The sequence below is a fragment of the Polyodon spathula genome, chromosome 12 (assembly GCF_017654505.1).
Source record: "Polyodon spathula isolate WHYD16114869_AA chromosome 12, ASM1765450v1, whole genome shotgun sequence".
NCBI classification, from domain to species: domain Eukaryota; kingdom Metazoa; phylum Chordata; class Actinopteri; order Acipenseriformes; family Polyodontidae; genus Polyodon; species Polyodon spathula.
This window is the reverse complement of record NC_054545.1, coordinates 33,272,099-33,294,928: the sequence shown is the minus strand read 5'-3', so window position 1 is coordinate 33,294,928 and position 22,830 is coordinate 33,272,099. Positions and strand designations below refer to the sequence as shown.

The 22,830-nt window shown below is 39.1% G+C and overlaps 1 protein-coding gene across 4 annotated transcripts; it reads left to right on the top strand.

The window, feature by feature from the left end:
- LOC121324452 (protein Shroom1-like) lies at positions 1-22,830 on the top strand. Of its 4 annotated transcripts, none has more exons than XM_041266347.1 (8): positions 1-167; positions 12,518-15,285; positions 15,552-15,604; positions 16,439-17,095; positions 17,543-18,142; positions 18,637-18,769; positions 19,589-19,858; positions 20,950-22,830. In XM_041266347.1, the coding sequence occupies exons 2-8, from the start codon at positions 12,700-12,702 to the stop codon at positions 21,205-21,207; spliced, it is 4,557 nt and encodes a 1,518-aa protein (XP_041122281.1). In that variant the 5' UTR covers positions 1-167; positions 12,518-12,699; the 3' UTR covers positions 21,208-22,830. The 4 variants fall into 4 exon arrangements, with proteins under 4 accessions (XP_041122281.1, XP_041122278.1, XP_041122280.1 ...); XM_041266344.1 differs by having other exon boundaries at positions 19,586-19,858; XM_041266346.1 differs by lacking the exon at positions 1-167 and adding an exon at positions 4,622-4,720 and having other exon boundaries at positions 19,586-19,858.

Sequence of the window (22,830 nt, the reverse complement as noted above, 5' to 3'; positions counted from 1 at the left end):
GCTGATCTGAGAAACAGCAAGTAAAGGCAAGTTTTTTCGTTGTGTAGTTTTTTAAGAATCTTCTGCAAGCTACATTAATATATAATCAATAAGATTTATGAAAACCGATTAGAGATTTTGTGTCAACAGAATAAGGAACCGGAGGAACATGTTTGTGGAGACTTCAGGTATGTGTACGGAATTACTGGTCAGGTGTTTTTGTGTTGCTAGTCTCTTGATCACGTATCTGAGTGTTTCGGGGTTAAATGAGTTGGTGCTGGTAGAACATGTACGGTTCTCTTATTGTATATTAGTATAGGGGTAGGTTTCTATTACTTTTTCGTATGGTTAGAATAATGCTCAAGTTTTGCTTTTATACAATTCACAGTTATACAAAGAATGTCTTTTGTTATACATTAGTTTAATGAATTAGCACAACCGATACACAAAGAACGCACCAAAATATTTCTAAAGCAAATTAAAATTTAACTAATGACAGATTATTTCCTAGTACCGTACATCTACCAATATAAAGACATAAATAAAACTGTTACATTTGAAACAAAGTGACAGAATGTGTATTGATTTGAGCCTAAAAATGGCTATTTTCAAGTTAAGATGTAATCGCAGTTATGATCAATTTTGAGCTCAAACTCCTCAATGTAAAATGTAAAACAGTTGTAGAGAAAGTAACAAAACAATGTATTGTATGGTGGAACGGCATGGTAAGGTTTTTTCTTAAGGTGTTGTATTTTTGGAAGGATAATGTGTGGTTAACATGATATCTAACAGTGTTGCCTTTTTAATTTAAGTTATAGCATATTTATAATACTTTAGTCGAAGTGAGGAAAAAGTTGAAATTGTATTGCATAACTTTTATATTAGAAATGATGGCCATTACTATTAAACACTATGGTAAAGTGCTACATGTGGAATACTAAAGTAAAATCTATTGAATGTATTACATTTGTTTTAGTGGGCCTGTTTCAAAATATTATAAAGTGCCACAACTTCTATGGCTACGAATACAGGTACATGTGAATGCAGTTTTTCACAGCATTAAATAATAAGAATTTATTATTCCCATCCTAAATCCTAATGCGATGGTAAAAAAATAAATAAAAACAGAGAAGCCGGAGTAGTCAGACTTGACTTGTCTCTATATATATCCTGTTTGTAGGGGGGTGGAGGTTAAATATTCATTTTGTCACATGATTTCAATGGAACACGGAAGCTTGTTGGGCAGTTAGAATCGCCAGGCAAGTTCAAAGTGCTCAAACAATAAGGAAGCGATTTCAGTGAGCTTAGAAACATTCCACGTATAACAACAGCATAAGGTGTTAAAATGGAATGAATTCTTATGAATTCTGCAGATCATGAATCCAAAAGATGTTACCTGGGAAACAGGGATCTGGGTATAGAGACCAATTTTAAAAGAATGCAGAGCATGCTAAATAATTCAGAATCTTTTTTAGACTAATGACTTTTGTATGTTTAATTTAAAGTGGGAGTAAAAAAAAAAAAAAAAAAAAAACCTACACTATTGTTCTGGCTAGTCTCGGAGGAAACCGAACACTGAGTTTTTGTCCTGACCCTGAAACTGTATCGCTCGCTAGCTGCAGCGCAGACACTGCCTCTCTGTGCTGCAGCGGACTGACTGTCGCTTACGTCACAACAGGAGCAGAAACACTACCGTGCCTCTGCTTTGCTTACTGTCCAAGGCTGAAACCTTATGCATTGTCTTCTAAATGCAACCACAAACCCCTGGCTTTGTTACAACCTTCGATTGTATTTTAAAAGCCATCTTCAGGGCAAACCTTGGGAACCTTTCAAACCTGGCGATTGTATTGAGATTTGACCACTGTTTAGATCATCAAAATTAAACTAATAAATACGAATTACAGAATGAGACTATGGAACAGTAAAGGGGGGGGGGATATATATATATATATATATATATATATATATTCTGTTTAAATCCCAGAATTTCAGAGCTTCCAGTTGATGACAGTCTTGTACCTTTCACATCAGTTTGACAGGAAGATATTGTCTCATGTGGTAGATTGCATGCAGTGAGCATCTTTGCTGTTGCCTGGCGACCAGTTGTGCATCAGCAACACTTTAAATGATACTGACTGTAGGGCCATAAAATGTTAACTTTAAAACTGAGTGCAGTAAATAGCTGTGTTCTTTCTGCATTCAAGCTGATTTTTAATTTATACTGTGCTTAAAAAGGCATTGCGTAATGGAGACATGAGGGGATCATTACTCATATCTATGCAAATGAAATGTAAAAAGAAAAGAAAAGAAATTCCATAGTTCACACCCTTTATAAAGAATCAATATCTGCACAGTTGAGACCTTTGTTTGTCTATGAACAGAATTGCTTTGTTGCTAATGATTGGTGAAAAAAACCCTTAAAACAGCGATTCAGGACATAGGCAATGTGTCCATAGCAGGCAGATGTTACTGATTAAGCTCATGGTTAAGCCTGGAATGTCTTCCCTGTCATTCTGTAAATTTATACAGTAGCTGTTGTTTTAAAGCAGACTTTTTATAATGCAGCATACTGCGTTAGCTATGTTTAAGGGGCCAACATAAGCTACAGCAGTGAGGTAGATTTTGCAAGGTGGTTTTAGTGCATTGGGACTGACATGATAGGTGTAGGATCAGTTACTTACCTGCACAAATACTGCTGGGGTAGAAGTGGGTCGTTCTGAACTGTACCATTTAATGGAAGTTGTTGAATTTGCAAAAGGCCATATTTTGCTTCAGTGCAAGGGTCGCTATTTTATTTTTCAAAATTTAAAACTAAGTGAGGACATTTCAAAATGAACACTAAACCATTTTGGTGTCTTGGATGTGTTTAAGTGAAGTAAAGAATCAATTATTTTTCTGTGAAGATTACAAACTAAATCATTAAAATGCTAGACAGCAGGTAGTGGGTGGGTTTGGCTCATGATGACTGGATAAGATTCTGGGTTTTGTATACAGCTGGACAATGTTGAATTTAAACCCGTGTGACAGGTTCTGGTGCTGAAAGTGATTAAAAATGACATTTAGAATTTAAGCAGCACGGAGGACCTGGTGCTCCAGTGTGCAGAACACTACTTCTTTACTTTGAAATCCTGTGAGGCAGGAGGACAGCTGTTTCCAAGCTCTCTCAAGTTTTCACAGGGTTACGGTGTGCAGGGTCTACCAGTACCTACATTTGAAGTGGGTTCAGTATAAAGCTTGACTTTTAGTGGATGTGTGAAAACACGTGTGTGTGTGTATATAAAAAAAAAAAAATAAAAATATAAATATAATATATATATATATATATATATATATATATATATATATATATATATATATATATATATAATATATATATATATTGCATGTACACAAAAGGTTTAAATGATTAAAATAATCTTTTATTTCAAGGCCTAACCGGCAAAAGCCCATTTTTCAGCTGTGTAGAAAGAAAATTAAATACAGTGCACTAAATGTTTTACCAGGAGAACCTTGTGCTGTAAGTTTGGACCACTATGCAGGGTTAATGTAAACACTCTCAAATGCAACATTTCCATTACCTTTGGAGCAAAAGCTTTAAAAGCGGATTCCTATCCCGTCCACTGCCTTATACAACTGTGCCTCCAACTTGTTTAAACCAATAAAAGAATCAGTAAGTGTTTGATGGTGAGCCCTGATGTTCTGGCTTGGATGGAGACGTAGCTATTTAACGGGTCTCCTAGCTGTGAAAATATGCAGTGTCTGACAGTGAAATGTTTCAATGGTGGAGGAGAATCTTATTTAAGAGATGAGATCATGGCTCAGGAATGAAAAAGTTTCCAGGGTTAACACTTTTCCCATTGCCAAGGGAGGGAAGGTATGAAAGAAACATCCCAGCTGTTTGCTCACCAGTATTCCTAGTCAAAGGAAGTGTGGCTTTGCTAGTAAGTGTGAGTGCGTACAGTAGGTTGGAGTCACATACCACCAATACAGCTGCCAAACAATTTCTGATTCATTTAACGAAGAAATGACTACTGAACTGAGACAGACCTGCACCTGTTAATCCACTGTGTCTGCATGAACACTGTTTCCTGACAAAAATGTTTATCTCCTGTTACTAAAAAGTATCTGTGCTGGCAACAGTAGACCAATCCACTCCATAATGCCTAGACAGTAATGGGCATAGAAATTGGAAAATGATGTGAGTGATGTGTCCTTTGGTGTGGAACTGGAAAACTCAGATGCAATAGGATTAGTTGGTACAGACTGTAAATGCCTAAAAAGCAACATTGATGTAGTCAAAGTTTTAGAGACTTTGTTGGCCTGTCTGGTGAAGGACAAAATCCTAAATAATACTAAACTAAAACAAAAATCCAATTAACAAAATCATGCTGTAATGCTGTAGAAAATGTATAGCTATCTTATTTATTAAAAACATAAAATCAAATGCATATTCCCTGTGAAAAGGGTTAAGATGTGCTTACGAGCTGTTATCAGCAGCACAGGCTTCTCAATACCCTCTGGTGGAAAGATGAAAGCAAACAACGTCAACAAATATTTTATTATCTCCCTGGTCAACCATTAACCTGACCAAGGAAAGAATGATAGTTTCTGCTGAGCGCAGGGTTGGCTGCTGCAAGCTTGCTAAGAGACACTGGGCTGAAGTGTCTGATTGAGGGAATATCGATGAAAGGTAACATGAAATTTGAGAACTGAGGAACCAGCTTCTCTGTAGATTGCTCCTGTAAGTATACCAAGTAGGTGATATTGATTTGCAACTGTGTGTCGCAGCTAATGTAAAGCTTGAAACTTGAATACTGGAACTTGGTTCATTTTAGAGCTTTTCATTAAGAGTTGCTTTTTTCCTGTTCTTAATGTAATTCAGATTACAATGTAATGTAATTTTACTGCAGATTAAAAAAGAAAGAACCGAGAGAAAAGGTGAAACAGTTCTGGTTTACAAGGCAGAGTGCTTCTTTGTTGGCTCGAGACTGCTGTGTACACATACTGGTGGGTTCAGTTTAAAGCTGTACATGTTGTGCTTAGTCAGATTATTTATTTTGAGTAACAACACCAAAGTTTTAGTTCATGATCCAAACAGAAGGTAATTATCTCCAGTGAAAATACCTCAGCTAGACCAATGCGTTTTCAGAGGTATAACAAATGCCTGGTAAAGCATATATGGGAAGACTGTTATGAATGGTACTGTATATAGATAAACCACTTAAGTTCTAGGCTGTCCAACTCTGGTCTGTGTCTGTGTAAAACTAATGGATCCTTAAAATGACCAGTTTGGTTACATTGCTGGTTTGATTTCCATTTAACAAAAACGGTCCGTCCCATTGTTGTCTCTCGTTCTTTGTAAGTAATTAAAAAAACAACAACAACATAGTTGGCTTTTTTTTTAACAAGAGGAACAGTGGAAATATACCAACTAATGCAACATGTTGCAGACTTACACATGCTACCAAATGTTAAACTGATGTTAAATCCTCTTTTACCATACACCACACCAATGTGCTAATCTTTATTCACAGTACTTGTCCATGTTTAGTGTAAGTAGAGTGGTTTGTTCAGTCTGAAAACCCAGGTCCTTGTACCCTTGTTCACAGTGGAGCTCAACTGGAATGTTTAGAATTCAGATAAATATTTGCTTTTGGTCCCCAAACTCTGATAAGTAGCTCTCCTGTCTTGCACATGTGCATGACATCATACAGTATGTACTGATATTATTTGCTTTAGATTGGGGCCCTAATATTTGGCATTCCTGCATAATGGCCAGCGCTTTGACTTCTCAAAATAGTGCTGAGTTAGTGATCTGGGTGCTGCTGCAGACTATAGACTTAAAGGTCAAGTGCTGCTTTTGGTACGCTTGTGAGAAAATGTCAGAAAGCTCACAAATTCCTTTCCACTCTGCATTATGCACATAAAGCTTTAATAAACAGGGTCATAGATTATCACCAAGATAAAAAAAATATAAAGGGATAAGCTATACATTATTTAAATTTACTGTGCTGTCCTTGCAGGGAGGAAGCAGAATTTGTCCTAATTTTTCAATGCTGTATTAAAGTATGGAACTGAGTGAATTATTAGTACGAGTGTTACCCCTAACACACCTGTTAGAAGTTTGGAATGACTGGAGCAAACTTTGGTGCACTTAAGAGCATGCTGGTTTAAGTGGTTCTACATGTTATCTCTATTGCTTAATTGCAATATTTCTGTGAAAGGTGCTACACAATGTAAATTGAGGTTGGCATTATTTATTTTCTTAAATTGCTGCCGTTTGGAAAGTGTTTATAAGCTGAAAATCAGCTGCATGAAAGGAGATTATCCTTGCGTGCTTTTGTAAGAATGGAATGAAGACAAATGTTTGTGATAATAGCTGACCCACTTCCAGTCTGGCACTAGCTTGAGAGCAGTATGTGTCATTTACAAGCACTGGCCTCTCTGTCTGTCAGGTGTTGCTTGCAACTCAACGGTTACATGGGGTAGATTTAGTTACCAGTTAGTTACGATCCCTGTATTCAAATAAAGCATGGGTTCGATGACTTAAAAGGAGGCACTTTAGTTTTTCACCAGGGCAGAACGTCAGCCACAGACTAACATCTTGTCTAATGCCTGTTTTACGGGTTTTGATTCGTGGCAGAGGGTTTCATTGGGTGTGTGCTTCATTGGGTGAGTGTTAGGTGTAATAATAAGGCAGAGGTTTCCGTGACTGAATGTTGTATGAGTTGAGGTCTTGGTATGTGTGCAGGGATGGGGTTGTGAGTCTTAATAATCGTTACATTTATTAGCTGATAGGCGTATCATCTCGGTGGCAGTCAGGCAGTTTTCCTGCTTGTAAATGTATTGTAAAAGCTGCCTTACTGGTTTTCTGTCAGCTGGAAACACGTGCAGTGCATGTCTTGTAGTGTCGAGCAAGTCCTTTGCTGCTGTCTTAGTTTGTGAGGATGAAGCTCACTGCTGGCACTGATCGTGCTGGGCCGTGAGATTTCTGGACAAGACATGCAGGGCATAAGCAAGCCCATGATGTGTTGGGCTTTTATTTTGGTGAGAAGTGTAATAAATATATTGTATGGGCTAAAGTGTGTGTGTGGGGGAGAAAGGGAACAGTACCTGTCATCAGTATTCATTTGTTGATTTTTTTATTTCTTTTTTTAATTCAAGCAAATGACAGTTTTGTAGCTGAAAATGTATTAATACAGTACACTTTACAAAAAGACTTCCATACTGTAACTCCTTTTCTCATTAGTTTAAGTGTCTTATAATTATATAGGGCCATAATAAAACCGGGACTGCTTAATCAGAGACCTCTTTAGAAACATCTTGTTTTTAACTTTATGTTTGAGGCCCTGTGCAGCAGGATACTTTGCTTTGCAATGGAATAATTTTACCTAGTGTTAGGCAGGATTAAAACATAATCCAAACTTGTTAATTACGTATTAAACAAATTGCTACTTGCAGTTTATGCTATTAAATTAAAGGGCTAAAGTACGATACAAAGCACTTGATAACAAAATCACTTTTTAGTACAATGCCAGCAAGTTCAGTTTACAGTATATTTTTATATAAGTAGATACCAAAAGCTAATTTTAGGAGTTTCATTAGTTACATTACTTGTGGAATTCATCAGAAAAGGTGTAGAGTATGCACATATTATACCTGGAGCAGCCTCCTTTATTTCAAATGCAGGAAGTGGAGGAGGACTTTGTAAAACTTTGCTTTTCTTTCGTCAGTTGACATTGAATGACCTTTTTTATTGCCTGTGTATTCTAACCAGATTTCCATTCCCACTGCCTGTGTTGCTTTTAACGCCTGAGGTTTACCGAGGGAGCAGTTTGTAATTAGCACTAAAACAAATGCCCTTACAGTAGATCTGGCAGATTGAAACACCGTACATTAAAATCATTGTAATTTACAGGGTGATTTAGAAACCACATCAGTATGCTAAGTAACCAGAACATTGTGTTTTATTTATTTATATTTATTCATTCATATTTGGAAGACATAGTTTGCATCATAGTATGAAGATTATGATCATTTTTCTTTCCCTGGTTATAAAGATCATATTGCTTAGAACCTCCTGCCAGTGCTTCTCCTTCTGTCCACATGCCCTGTTTATTGTGTTCTTTGATTTCTGTGTGCCGTTGATGAAATTTGAAGCTCCCGTGTTTATATTGTGTTGCTGGCACTTGTGATTGTCTTTTATTGTTTTCCAGGACCCCCTTGTAAACAAGGCCCCGGTGTTAATAGGTACATTTCCTGGTTAAATAAACAAATAAATCCACAAAATAAGATACATTTTCATTGGAGCAATGCACACAAGTTTTCAGAACTACATACAGTATTTCCATTCATTAAATGTAGTCCCAAAAGCTTGTGAACAAGCTGTCAGAAAAAAAGGTGTCACAAAAAACCTGGAAAAACTTAAATGGATTAAAATCTCTTAACATATTAAAACAGTTTAAACAAAACTGACAAAAAACAGGACTAATCTTTAACAAGGACCCTTGTTTCAGCACAACACCAACTTGAACCGTATTACAAAGTACAAGAACTAGGGTTTTTGGTGCATTCCACTGGCGTATCACCAGCTGTTTTTTGGTCATAGATCTGTGGAGGAAATCCTATATTCTAGACCATCAATAATGCACACAGGGGGTCCTGGAGGGCACTGTATGTTTAGTTGAGCTGCCCATTCAGTGCCAGTAACTTTGTACCAGATGTTCAAAATAATAGCCTGTAAAAGCTGGTATGGTTCATGCTAAATAGACAGATACTTGGTCTGTGGCTAAGTCTGTTAATGTTTTACTTGGGCTTGCTTTACCAGGGTGACTGAAGGTTTAATCTAGGCTGTTTACAGTGTAGTTATTTGCTAGATAAGAATTTCTAATCATTTTCTTGCATGTAGCACAGGTTTATGTGAGTAGAAACATGTCCTGTGACTTCATTACACTTATCTCCTACTTTTATGATTCTACAGTTGATATGTTGCTGCGTTTACCATTTTTGAAAGAAACGGACAAATACACAAGTAGCTTGTTTTGATGTGTTTAGTTAAAGGAAGAACATAATGCTAAATCTCTTACTGTTTGATCCTGATTTCACCGAGTTCTGTGTGCTGGATGTGCAAAAAACCTGTCATGCTTTTAATAGGTATAACTTTACTGTTGCAATGTGAATTTTTACTAGCAAGATATATATATATATATATATCTTTTTTTTTTAAAGTGTCTACACAATGAAATATACTAAATATGTATTGCAGAGATTTTGAAACTACCAAAACTCTGCAGTATATATATAGGGTGATTAGAAAGTTTACCACATCAGTGATATGGTGTGTCCTTGTGAAATGAATATATAATGATGTATCAATATTTTACATTTTTATCGTATGTTAGAAGCAATACAGTATTTATATATTGCAACACAGTACTTTTTTTGCTGACAAACCTTTTCAAATGTGTCTTTTTTTTATTTAACCCCCCCCCCCCCCCCCCCCAAAAAAAAAAAAAAAAAAAAAACATTTCAATGACAGCAGTACCTTTCTGGCTGGAATGTATGGCTTGTCACAGAGCTGTGTGCTGTAAGAAAGCCAAGACTTCCATATGGCTGCTTAACACACCCAGCAGCTTAGGAGTACAAAGGCATTGTTTTACATGGATCGGCTCTCAGGTGAACCAACACGTATCCTTAGCTTTTTTGGCACAAATGTTACTGAGGTTTACAGTAACAAAAAGAGCACATTTTTAAAGAATTCAAATTCCTAACAGATTGTAAGGCCAGCAGTGACAGCAGAACTGTAGCTGCCTTGCTGTTTGTGTTACAGTCATAAGAATCTTAGACAGTAGAGTGTTTAAAAGAAAGCTTTTCCATTCAGTTTGTATATTTTGTGAATAATGTTATTGGCACATTTCATTATTGTCTAAGGGTGTGCAAACCTGGGCAAAGGCCACATTGCACAGGCTGTTACAGTTTCGATTGATAATAGCAATGCCAAAATAAACAGTCAAACCAGGTGACTGTCAGGGTCGGGTTAAGTTAGTTTCACTGCACTCAAGTTCCCAGGCATGTGATGCCAGACTGTAATCATATGACTAGACAGATTTTCCCAATTTACTTAATCAATGATTTCAATGAGTTATACCCAGTGCTTTAAAACCATGATCTTAATAGCATTAGCTACATTCTCTGCATTCTCTACATGTTCCCACTATCATTAAAGATGCTTAACAGCCTTTGTTTTGATCCTTACATGAGATGACCACGTGTAACAAGGTTATGAAAGCCAATATCTCTCATACATGTCTGAGTCTCAGGTGAAACACTCTTTGAGTGATCCTATTTTTAGATAAATTTGATCCCTTAAAATTGAATAATGTGGTTTTAAATTTCACCTGGGATAGTGGGAATAAGATGTACTGTATTCAAGGGCAGGCCAATATTATCCGATGATGGTGAATGCAGAATCGGATTTGTTTCCATTGTGAATATACTGAGGGAAAGTCCCAGGCTTGTTTTCTCCTGCACTGAAACACATCAGGGCTGTGCGGGGTAAATGGAAAATGTTGAAATGCACTCCTGAATTCCTGATGAGCCTGGTGGTAAGGTTTCTTTGAACTTGAACACCTCCAAATTGAAACTGGTGCAATCCAGCGCTTTCTAAAAGGTGTCTCCGTGTTGTTTGAAGGCAGGGTATTACTGTAAAACTTTTGATGACCACATTTATTGAATTGTCAACATGGTCATCCGTTTCACATAACATGCTGCAGGGCTTGGGCCAGGTGGCAAGATGTTTTTATACAAAGTGAAAATGGATTAGCATTTTCCCAAACAGCAGAAATATTTATTTGATCAGTGCAGAACCACTGAGGATTTTAAACTCTTTTTCTTACTGGTATTTTTTCTTTAGACCGATCTGGAATTCAGACGGCATGTTTACAGGAGGAAGCGGCAGTGATGCTTTCCATTAATGACCCATCGACTGAAAGAGGCTCATGTGTCTTTAACTGCATCTCTTTGCAAATTTCAAGGCTGGGGCTTCTGTTCCTGCTGCTTGGCTGGTCTCCATCTGTACCCTGGCCTTCAATGAATAGGACCAGGCCTGTCTTTCTTTGAAGCAGGCCAGGAATGCAGGGTTTTTTTTTTGTTCGGGCAACAGCATCAGCAGTGAAATATGCCTTCTGCAGCTTTCTTTGTACATGTGAGGGCGGACGTCACAGGCTTGCCACTGTAGTTTCCACTTGTCTCTCACAAGGCTTGCCGGTGAGTTCTTGCTCTTTGTATCGAAAAGCTTAAAATAATAATAACAAAAAAAAAAACAGTACTGTAAAACCAGCTTTAATATATTAGTAAATCTTAATAGAACTTTTCTGAGTGTGTCCAACAGTGGGTTCATTTTATTAAGTGTTGCACAAGGAAAGTTTAAAAATCTGTAAGGACCCTATTTGTCAAAGCTTTGTTTTTATTCCAGTGTGCACCCTGAAAGTTGGTTAGTATTGTAACTTTGAAGGGGTCAGCAAATATGTTTTTCCCCCTGATTTAGAAACAACAGCTGTGCTTGTCTTTACATAACCAAGTCAAGTAATTGTTTGTGATTGATCCTTTTTAACATTTGTAGACTACTTGTAGATACCTGTGAATATTTATGTTATTAAATAGATAATTGCACAGACACCACCGTAAATTCTTTAGTTGTTTTGACAGTTCAAACCGTTTGAAGAAATGTTTCTCCAAGTTGTGGAAGAGTATAGGTTCTGTGCGTTCAGTTTCTTGTTCATGGAAATCGACATGATGATATCTGTGCAAAACTTAAGTATTCACAAACATATGTATTTTTTTCTTTTTTAAATTGGAAGCGGTGTCTTTTTTGAGCTGTGTCTGCAGTTTCCACTCCACTGCATACACCTCATGCAGCTTGTATCTGACAAGCAGAGAGAGGTTGCTTTCTCCTTGCACATGTGTTGAAATATGTGGCACAGTGACATGCACATCTAGGCAGAAAATGTTGGGTGATCAGGGTGATACCGTGAAGGTACAAATCTAATGAATATCAGCTGTTTTTTTTTTAATCTTCCTAAAACCACCTACTCTTTCTTGCATAAACATAATTTATGACATTGATGGGGGTGTAATGGAAACCATGCTTGTTTTCAGACACCATTATGAACGTTACTTATGATGAGTTTAAACATTTATAAGTCTGGCTACCTTGCACTAGACTACAGCTCATTAATCAAACTGTATATATGTTTCTTGACTGATGAGTGCTCATTACTCTGGAATGTATTTTGTACATATCCAACAGTTCATTGGGGGGGGGGGGGGGGGAGAGTATGGTGACACCAAGAATTTTTTTTTGGACAATTAAAGCTTGAAGGCTTTTTAAAGCAGGTGTTCCTGCTCTGGTATATTATTTGGGATTTGTCACTGAAATCAAATCTTGATATTCTTAATGTAGAATAAAAGGACATCCACAATGAGATTTTAATTTTTTTTTTAAGTAACAATAATTTTTTCTGTCTTTGATTTTATACAGACAGAAGAAAGGAAAAGACGTTTGTTTAAAATGTGTGATAATTTATGCTGAACATCAGGGCAGAACATGATAATGCTAGGAGAAGAGGGGACTTCAATTCTGCAAGAAGACACCACTGCTATCCATTCTGGGACTAACAGCAACCTCTTCCTTTCGCTGAAAACCAGTGAATCCCTTCGATCATGACTTCAAGCATGAACAATGTGGATCAGAACCCCTTGAACTGCCAGTCTAGTAGCAGAATTTCTCCTTCAAGGTCCACCAGCAGCATTGACCAGTTTTCTCACCATCATGGCAAAGGAGATTCCGCCTACAGCTCTTTCTCAGGGGGCTCCAATGCTCCAGACTACTCCTCTCCATGTCTGCCTGAGGAAACGCACTCTCACAGTTTGCAGTATGTTGACCATAAGTACGTGAGAGCAGTCTTTAACCCTAATGTTTTAAACCCTGACCCCAAAGGCATGGATCATCTTTACAAATCGATGGAAACATTGAACATGCAATGCCATCAAGACTTTAATACCCAGTCTGCCACCAATCAGGGTTACAAGGAACCTCCGCAACCACCGGCACGCATTGATAGTTTTATAACAATCAGAAACCTGGAAAATACCAAGCTCTGTCAGAGTCCTGAGGGACAGCTGCAGCAGAGGACTCGGACAGTTTCTAGTCCTGATATTGTTTATTGTAAACCTGACTCTGGCTCTGCTCGGAGGGTATCCCAGGCAAACCAGAACTTGCCTGTCAAGGACTATGTCCCCTGGGAGGGTGCAGATCAGGACTCCTCCCAAAAGCTAGAAATGAAAAAATTCACAAATATTTTAAGCAGATCACCTCCGTCATTTAGCCTGCAGGAATGTTTAAGGAATTACACCGGGAGTGTGGCCAGCGGTTCAGAAAAGCAACAACGGAGTCCTCTGTATGCCCAGACGTTTGAACAGACCGGTTCACAATCAAGGAACTCAACGCAAGCAACCCAGAACATGGTTAATGGAAACATCCAACACAAAGGGCAATATTATTTTGTTACTGGCATGTGTAAACCTTCAGAACCCAGTCTTAATGATAGTCTTTCTGCTGTTAATGCAAGGGAGAGTAAGGGCCGTTCAAAAGAGGATCATGGACATATGAAACATAAAGAAGTGTCATTTCATTTCAGGAACGATCTTCCAAGTCAATCTCGACATAAACGGCAGAGCAGTTATGAGATCCCAGGTGTACATGGCCTGAAGGTTTACAATGAAAGCCAGTGTATGCAGGCTTGGAACAGAGATCAAGGCTGTAGGAATGAATGTGCACATAGCTCATCACAAATGTCACCCCCGAAAATATCAAAGGTGCCTCGGTCTCATAGCTCAGAAGTCCCAGAGCCAAACCCGAAGGCTCAGAGTCGAGAGATCGGCTATGGATTTTGCCGGCACCACAGCAGCAGTCATCATATTTTTTACTGCAGACCCGAGGAGGGTGACCAGTCATCAGAACTTCCCAGACAGAAGGAGCCCGTAACCAGCAAGAATGGGAGCTCTGTTCGGTGTGTGGGGCTCATTAGTAACAAAGGGGACAGGGGGAAACGGCAGCCTTTGTGTGACGTAGCCAATGATAAAATCAACAAAGAAACGACTCCTATGCTTTACCATTTAACCGGGGAGAGTGGTGGTACCTTCACATACAAAACCAGAAATGAAAATGAGCCGGGAAATTGGAAATCGGCAATGCGGAGCAGTGGCCCCTTTTCAAAGCACAAAGAAGCATCTGTGTTCAAGCCGCCGCATCCCATTTCCAGGAGCTTCCATCTGTCTGAAGGAGCAGAGGATGAAAACCAAGACCAGGGCGACACTCTCTGTAGCTCGGGCTCTTCGGTGGACGACTCCTACAACAAATATTACAAAGAAAAAATAAAAAATGCCCAGACCAAGGTCTTACGGGAGACCTCTTTCAAGAGGAAAGACCTTCAACTTAGTTGGCCCCACAGGATCAAGCAAAAACCATCAGTGAGACCCTCCGTGATACACTCTAGGGCAAGCTCTGTATCCAGTGCCTCGGACGTTGGAAATAACAACCCCATGCACGCAGGACCAGAAGCCAAGGATAAGAAGGAAACAAAAAAGTCCCAAGATTCTCAACCCCAGCCAGCGCGTATTGGAGCGAGAAAGCGACTTAAACCGGAGCAAAAGAAACTATGCTACTCTGAACCCGAGAGGCTCAATCAGCTGCAGGATTTACTTGGCCAGTCGGAGCACATTCCTGCAGGGAATGAAGAAGAGTCTTCCCAGGAAGATTTTAACGAGCAGGGCACGTTTGCTTCCAGGAAAAAGGTGTTTGAAGAAAGAGGACGAACCCTTTCAGTATCAAGCATCTCGAAGAACGAGCTGAAGCAGATCCAGCATAATGCACTTGTTGAGTACATGGAACGCAAGAGCGGGCAGAAACCTGCTGGTCTCCAACAAGTGCCTTCTCAAAACCCTCAGAGACTCTCCACACCCGAGAGACTCGCAGACTTGGGGGTGACTTCCTCTATAGGGAGTGGCACCCAGAAACAGAAGCGGCCTAGACCTCTTTCTGCAGGAAGAGTGCTGGATTCTTCCTTGAGCTCCATTCGATATGCACACTCACAAGGCTTCCAGTCCATCGAATTCCACAAACAGCCCAATAGAAGACAATCTGCCACACAAGCTCCCGGAAAGTCAGCCTCCATGGAAAGTCTGCTTGACCAACTGAAGCGAATCAGATGGACGGCAAGGTCAAAGTCTTCATCTTCACCAGTTCAGGTTTGTGTGTGCAACTGAAATGAATATACTTTTAATAAGAAGAATAAGTGAAGCGATAAGTGACGGGAGGCAAGAGCTCAAGATTAGCTCCTATAATGGAATACCTAATGATACTTTACAAGTAATGTAGTCCAAGATTACTGCTAAACTAGGTGATAGCATTAAAACAATCATTAATAAATAAATACATAGACCAGATTCATATTCTAGACTGCTATGTAGTACTGGAAAGTACTATATTATATTCTTTATATCTTTACTTCTAGATTGACAAGAACACACCTGATACTTCACCTCTCCCTAACAGTACCAGCTACAAGTGAGTATGGCATACATTGTGTGGTGCAAGGTTAAAATAGGACAGCATTTGTTAGTCAAATAAGTTGACCAGCAGAGAGGGAACATCAAGTTTGCTTCCACAGGCGCCAAAGGCTTTGAAGTAATTGGGTCGTTCCACTTCAAGTGGACACAGTTCTGGGGAGGCGTTTATTCCACATGTGATGGAGAAAAGGGGTTCCAGGGTCCTGTAGTTGTTGTGTGCATGCAGTGGAAGAGTTGCTTATCGCATGCCCAGTGGGTCTGAGAAATGACCAATCTGACATCCTTTGTCTACATGTCAGGGGTGACCTAAACTAGAGGTTCTCAAACATAGACAAGTAATGTTTGTGTCATTTTAGAGCTTGTTACATAGGCTTTCAAACAAACAAACAAACAAAAGTGGTTGAGCAAACCCCACTGATCATCTTGAGCAGGAATGATCCAATATAAATCTATTAAAATAATAACTGGCTTTGAAAATACGGTTTCCTGCTTTAAACTCCTGAAGATGTGAAAGCAAAAACACTTTTTGGATTATTTCCATGTCCATTTGTATAGATATTACATAGTGTCTCTCTGTCCAGCCACACCCTTAGTAGAAGGTGTGAAATTCTTCCCTGGGCACAGATTAAGCTTACTCGCTATCTTCAATCAGTGTGTGTGTAAGATCCTATGTATTAATTGAAGCCTTTCAGATGTCACAATCCTCTGTAGCTGTCATATTCCCATATTGGTAACCAGTTGTTACCAGATATAATTTGTAAGTCAATACAACATCTTATCTAATGCACCTGTGAAATGAGTCGGGTTTAACAAATACAGTAATTCATTTCAGCCACCAACACAAGAACGGAGGCGACATCGTAAAAAAACCTGTGGGCACCAGCCATGAAGAAGTCCGAACTGTGAGGGAAAGAAGGGGAAAGTCTATGGAGGAGCTTGGCATCTCCGCAACCTCAGGGCCTGCAGTACTGAGCAAAAGCTCTGAACAGCTTGACCAAATATGGAGCGGAGAGATGCCCAGACAACCTCCGAAGAGTCGGGGATGGGAACAGAATAACCAAAGCAGCAGGGTAAAGGTACCGGAAACAACCAGAAAATCCGAAAGTGAAGTGCCTCGTTTTAAAAAAGACTTGATTGAACCGAGGAGCGAGGAGGAGCCGGGCCTGGTTAAAGCATCAAGTGCTTTTGAAATACACCCAAATGCCTTGAAGACCCTCAGCTTTCAGGGTGTACCATGCAAGACCCCCTCCCCGCCCCAGGGAAGGTCTCCCTTGGGCCCCCCTGTGTCTGGATCACCCATTTCTGGTCCTTCATGCAAAGCCCCTATGGAAGACAGCGTGTTCTTCAACGATCATCTCTCACCACAGTCACTTGATTGCATGGGGCTTCCTGAGATTGAACCTGGCTTGGAGAACACAGGACCATCATTGACTGAACTCCTGCACACAAGGTCTGAGAAGGGACCTGATGAGAATGAACCAAGGGGCAGGTACAGTAACTGTGATCATGCATAGGAGTGGAGCTCACTACACCCTCTATTAGGAGATTATACAAAATTCTATTGAGAGTAGTAGTAGTAGTAGTAGTAGTAGTAGTAGTAGTAGTAGTAGTAGTAGTAGTAATGTTGCACCAAAACTTTGGGAAGCTGTCTCTTCAAGGCATAATGGTAATATTTAGAAAAGAATAATTATAAAATGACTTCCATGCTGATTCCTTACCTTTGTATCCTGATCAGCTTAGTACATACAAAAATGATTAAATCTCAAGTTAAAGATCACAACACATTCGTCCCCATTGTGCACAAGCTGAATAGATAACGATCTGTTTATTGTTGGCAGATGGTACTGCTCTTGATGTAGGGTAAGAAATGAAATGTTATTTTTTAAATGCACTTTCTTTTTCATTAATGTATCTGCTATTGCTGTTGCTTCTCTAGGTTGAAGACAGCTCAGCCAGTGCAGTGCTTGGAATCGGGCAGTGTGGGGGATCACCACCAGGGCAGTTTGCATTGGGATTCCACTCAGGCATCCACTCCTGCCAGCGGCAGTGGAGTTAGGACTGAATCGAGCACATCCTCCCCTGCACAGCATGCAGAGAGCAGAGGACCTGAGACATGCAGCAAAGGAGCAAAGCCACCATTGGACAGTAGTACCAATGCAAAGGACTCTGCCACCCAACTGCCAGTGCCCCCGACTGGGGAGATGCCATCGGTTGTCCCCACAACAGCCCCAGCGGGGGAACCTGTACAGGATAACAGCATTACAAACAAAGCAAAACCAGAAAATGAGATGGAAGATCAGACAGGTTCACTCAATCCTTCCTCCACCAAACCCCCCTCCAAATCGACAGTGGAGCAGAGATGGGAGGAGATGGCTACAGCAATAGTCGCCAAGGATCTGTCACTGGCTGATGTCCTGGTCCCGGAATCCAACAGGAAAACAACTTTGAAGCTGATGGAACAGCTTTTGTCAGATGACACGCTGCTGATGGAGGAATATTACAAGAGGAAGGAAGCAAGGAGACATTCAAAGGAAAGGTAATTCATTTATTACTTTAAGAGTTCAAAGAAAGATTGCTATTCTCTAGCAAACAGAATCTGATTTAACTGACGTGACCTAGGTACGATGCCGGTTTCATCAAGACTTAAATGGAGTTGTGTGTTTAGTCATATCCTTTCTCTATGCTTTTAAAGTTTATTGGTACAATACACAATAAACAGATTTTATTTTGGGAGTAGCTGTACCGTACTAGATTTGTTTTGTAAGAAAGTTTTGCTGTTATTAGTCCTGTTCATGTTACATATAATATTCTGTGTAAAGAAAAAATGAATCCAGCTCTATTTTAAGCAATTCTTTCGTTGTGGAGAAGAGATGACAAATTCAAGGAAAGTTAAAGAAGCATAATGCTCAACACTGTCTAACTCTGCAGTATGTTTATAACATATCGTCTGCTTGCCTTTCCTGATGTAACCATACTGGGTATTCTTCAAATACAGTCCAGATCTATAACAGTTATATATTTTTCTTGAAGCGATGAAAACCCTGAGAAGTGTGATTCAATCCCCCTTGACACCCCTGGGATAGAATTACTGGCCAATACAAGCACAGAACAGAAAACAACCAAGGACACCCAAGGAGATCCCAGTGACGTAATAGAGAAGAAAGTAAGTTAGCTCCAGCTTCAAATTGTTAACCTTGGTGCTGTCCAGTAAAGTAAAAGCTCCCGTTTGCCAGCAAATCACATACTGTGTAACATCATGATTTAGAGACGGGACTAGTTACATTGCCCTGGGTTGACTTTATTTTAGAAACACAGAGAATCAAGAACAAACCAGTATATGGTGATTTTTTTGGGTGAGAATGACAGATTAGAGCAGATGGATTTACAAAGAAAATCCAATATTTTAATCAAGTGCCACCTGGTTGCTAAAATCAGTTTTGTAGTACTTTTCTATTTTATTTTTTATTTTTTTAATGAGATTTTAGTATAGACCGCAGTGCCACCTGGCTAGGATAAAAAAATGGAAGGAGTTGCAGCAAGAACACCTTTGTAGCTGTCTCTCTTTCTAATATAATATGAGGAGTTACACTTGTGTTAAGTTTTGTGTATTTAAAATGGAATTAACAGGCAATCCTTGTCAGTAATCATCTAAACGTGTGACCTATGGGTATGTGAAGGGGTTAAATTAAGTGAACCAGGGACTTGGTATAACTTGGCGAGTGTAACTAACAATTGGAAAAGAAACGTATGTTTTTGTATGCAATACATGATGACTATACCAAAAATCTCTGTTTACAAACCATTCAGGTGCGTGTCGGGTACTACACAACTTAATGCTGTAGCAGATCTCATGTTTTAAAATAAAAATTAAAAAAAATCTATTTTCTAGAACACATGTTTCAGAACTGCAATTTTGAGACCAACGTCACTCACGGAATTGCACAAATCGGTCCGTTTTTACAGTCATTGTTCTTCTCAGAAGGTGCTGATTGAGAATATCAAGTGGAAGCTGCAGGGCCTGGAAGAGCAGAAGGAGGAGCTTGAGGCTGATCTCCGGAGGAACAGTGTGCTGGGTGTCTCTGTGGAGACAGCGGTCAGGAGCAGCTGCAAACCCAATGAGTACGAGAGGTACACGCTGTTCATCGGGGACCTGGAGAAGGTGGTCAACCTGCTGCTCTGTCTCTCCTCCCGGCTGGCCAGGGTGGAGAACGCTCTGAGCAAAGTGAACCAAGCCACAGACCCCGACGACAAGGTGGGCTTTCATTGCTGGTTCAGTGCACGTGGGCCAGTGCTCTGAATACTTCAATACTAGACACCTAGTTGTATTCATTTACTACTGCAAGTATTTCAAAGGCCATCGGAAAGGTTTAGAATACACTCTAGGTCCAGTTTAGTTAGTTTACAGGAAAATTAACAAGAGATGGTTTATTCAGTGACTTCCACTACCTTAGTTTCAACACAAGAGGGCTTCTAAATTACATCTGATATTAGCAGAGGAAATCAGGCAGAAATTACATTTTGTTTGTGTTCACTGATAAGCGTTTTGCTATTATTTTTACTTTATGAAAAAAAAACCTAATAATAATAATTATTGTGAATAGCATTAAGAAAATGTGCTGCTCTTTGTCTTAAACTGTAATTGAACACAATTAACACACACATGATATCGTACTGTAATCATTTCCCCTATAAAGTCGTTTGCATGTACCGATTTAGAAACAAATTCTAATCCACAATTTATTTGCCCCTTTGAAAGTACCTTACTCCAAACCTTTTAGGCACTGTTCTTTCAAACGCGGTGCCTTTGTGGTGTCTGAAAATAGAATGTATAATTGGCGAGGGTAAAACTAGGACAGCAACTTCCCAGGGGATCCTTTCTCACCCAAATTTCTCCAGGCTTCTCTCACAGAGGTACATTGAAGGATCCAAATAACAAATGCCTGTGTTTATATATATATATATATATATATATATATATATATATATATATATATATATATATATATATATATATATATATATATATATTGATCATAAGTATATTCAACGTATTCAACATATGCTGACAAACATTGCAGAACTGTCACGTAAATTGTGGCTTTGAGTGTTTCAGTAGCGCCAAAGTAACTTTTTTTAATGATTTGTTTTGTTACTTTAAAAAAAAAAAAAATGTAATACATAGTTTGTACGTTTCATAATTTCCAGTGACATCCTTTGAAACAAAATCATATAATTTCTTTGTGAACTTTTGGTATAAATCTAGAAATGGTTACATTCTAATTTTGGTATTCATCTAATAAACGTGTTTTTATCCCTCTTTCGTTTCTTCTTTTTGTTTGTTAGCAATCCCTGATTGAAAGGCACAGGCTGCTGTGCAAGCAGCATGAAGATGCAAAGGACTTGAAGGAAAACCTGCTTCGGAGGGAGCGTGTTGTTTCGGAGATCCTCTTGAAGTATCTCAACCAGCAGCAGCTCCAGGACTATAAGCACTTTGTCAAAGTAAAGGCGTCCTTATTAATCGAGCAGAGAGACCTTGACGAGAGGGTTCGGGTCCGTGAAGAACAGCTTGAGAGTCTTCAGAATAGCATCCCCCCTGAATGAGCAACCTGAGTCCTCGCCGGTCCAACATAATATTGAGCTGGTTCACTTATTCATGCTCAACCTCATATACAATAAGAAAGCTAACATTGGGTGCTTGCTTTTGGGTGTAGAAATACGAGAATTTGACTGGTTAGTTTTGTTGGCCCTTTTTATGTTTTTGGCTATTAGTGGTCACAGATCCTGATAGCTTTGAGTGAACCATCCAAGTTCTGGAAAGATGGCACAAGGGCACGCTGTCTTCAAAATACATACACTGCAAAAAAAAAAAAAAAGTGCATTTGCTGTTTAAACTACGTTAAAGTCTTGTTTGATAATGCTTTGCACCACAGCTTAATGCAAACGCTGTCATGCATGCAAACAATCCATTCAGATATTCTGCAGAATAATGTCTGTGGGAATTATTTATACAAAATTGGGTTTTACTACATAACTCAAAACACACCAGCACAGTTAATCGTGTTAAAGGGTGTTTAAAAAAAAAAACAATCTTGTTTCAATTCCCACCTCACAGAGCAAGTAATATATATATATAATAGGAGTCTGACCTTAAAATGAGCTTGCACTGTTTTGGAATAAAACACAGTTTATCCAAGTGTAGCTGCAGAAAATGAAGATCACTTTTAGAAACTGCGATCTGAATAATAAACTGTTAACTGTTTAATCCTGCGGTATGAAATTATGGAACCGTAATCGATATATTCACTAATTCCAATGCTTTTAATTTCTGTAATCATATGCATCAGTTTATCGTCTGAATCCAAAACACAAATGACAAACTCAACATGGGGAGCATAAGATGGCAGACGTTTTGTTCTTTCATATTTTACCGTTGCTTATGTATTTTGTAAAATAAAAGTATGTATTGCTGTATATATAGTATTTTATTGTTAAAAAAAAAAAAAACCTGTTGCATGGTTTAGTTTTTTTTGTGTGTGTGTGTGTGTGAATTTGAACCGCTGTGTTCTTTGAGGTGTGCGTATTTTCTATTACCATTTGGTGGAAGTACATATTCTCTGAAGGACCATACAGTAAATGAAGACGACAAGCACAGTTGCACGTATGTAGACCTTTACAGCCTTCACTTGCTATGCATGTCTGCTTTGGTCTGGATGGCCTGTCAATGTAAAAGACACTTGCTTTGCCTCTGACACCCAGGTCCAATCTTGAGGCTTGCCAGAGAACTATATTCACTGAGTGTTTATGGTTTCAGCCTGGATCTGACACAACACAAAAAACACCAGCACCACTGCCACCAAGTTGGCCAGCTGCAGTCACACTTGCCTTCTAAAGCACTTGAGATAATTCTGTGCATATAAGAATGTTCTCTGACAATATGGGTATATTAAACTTGATTTTCTCAGCCAGGGAAACCTGCTTGCTTTCCTCTTTTGAAGATTTGCATGCATATTTATAGGAAACACACAAAAAAAGAGAAGAAACATATTTTGGAAACATTGTGAAAGTATTTCTTACAAAATGCACTTCAGCTGTGTTCTGATCATTCAGCTGCTGTTTGTCTGAACCTTTGGCATGCTGGGTTTGTGAATCTGTATCATACGGATGTACCTGTTTTTGAAGAGCAGTTACATACATTTATGTATACCTATAAATAAAGTCCTAGAG

Excerpts from the sequence above, each read along its gene's own strand:
- LOC121324452 (XM_041266344.1), top strand. The coding sequence starts at position 12,700 with ATGACTTCAAGCATGAACAATGTGGATCAGAACCCCTTGAACTGCCAG. Across the intron at positions 17,096-17,542 it reads GAGAATGAACCAAGGGGCAG|GTTGAAGACAGCTCAGCCAG; the intron begins GTACAGTAACTG and ends TTGCTTCTCTAG. Across the intron at positions 19,859-20,949 it reads CCACAGACCCCGACGACAAG|CAATCCCTGATTGAAAGGCA; the intron begins GTGGGCTTTCAT and ends TTTGTTTGTTAG.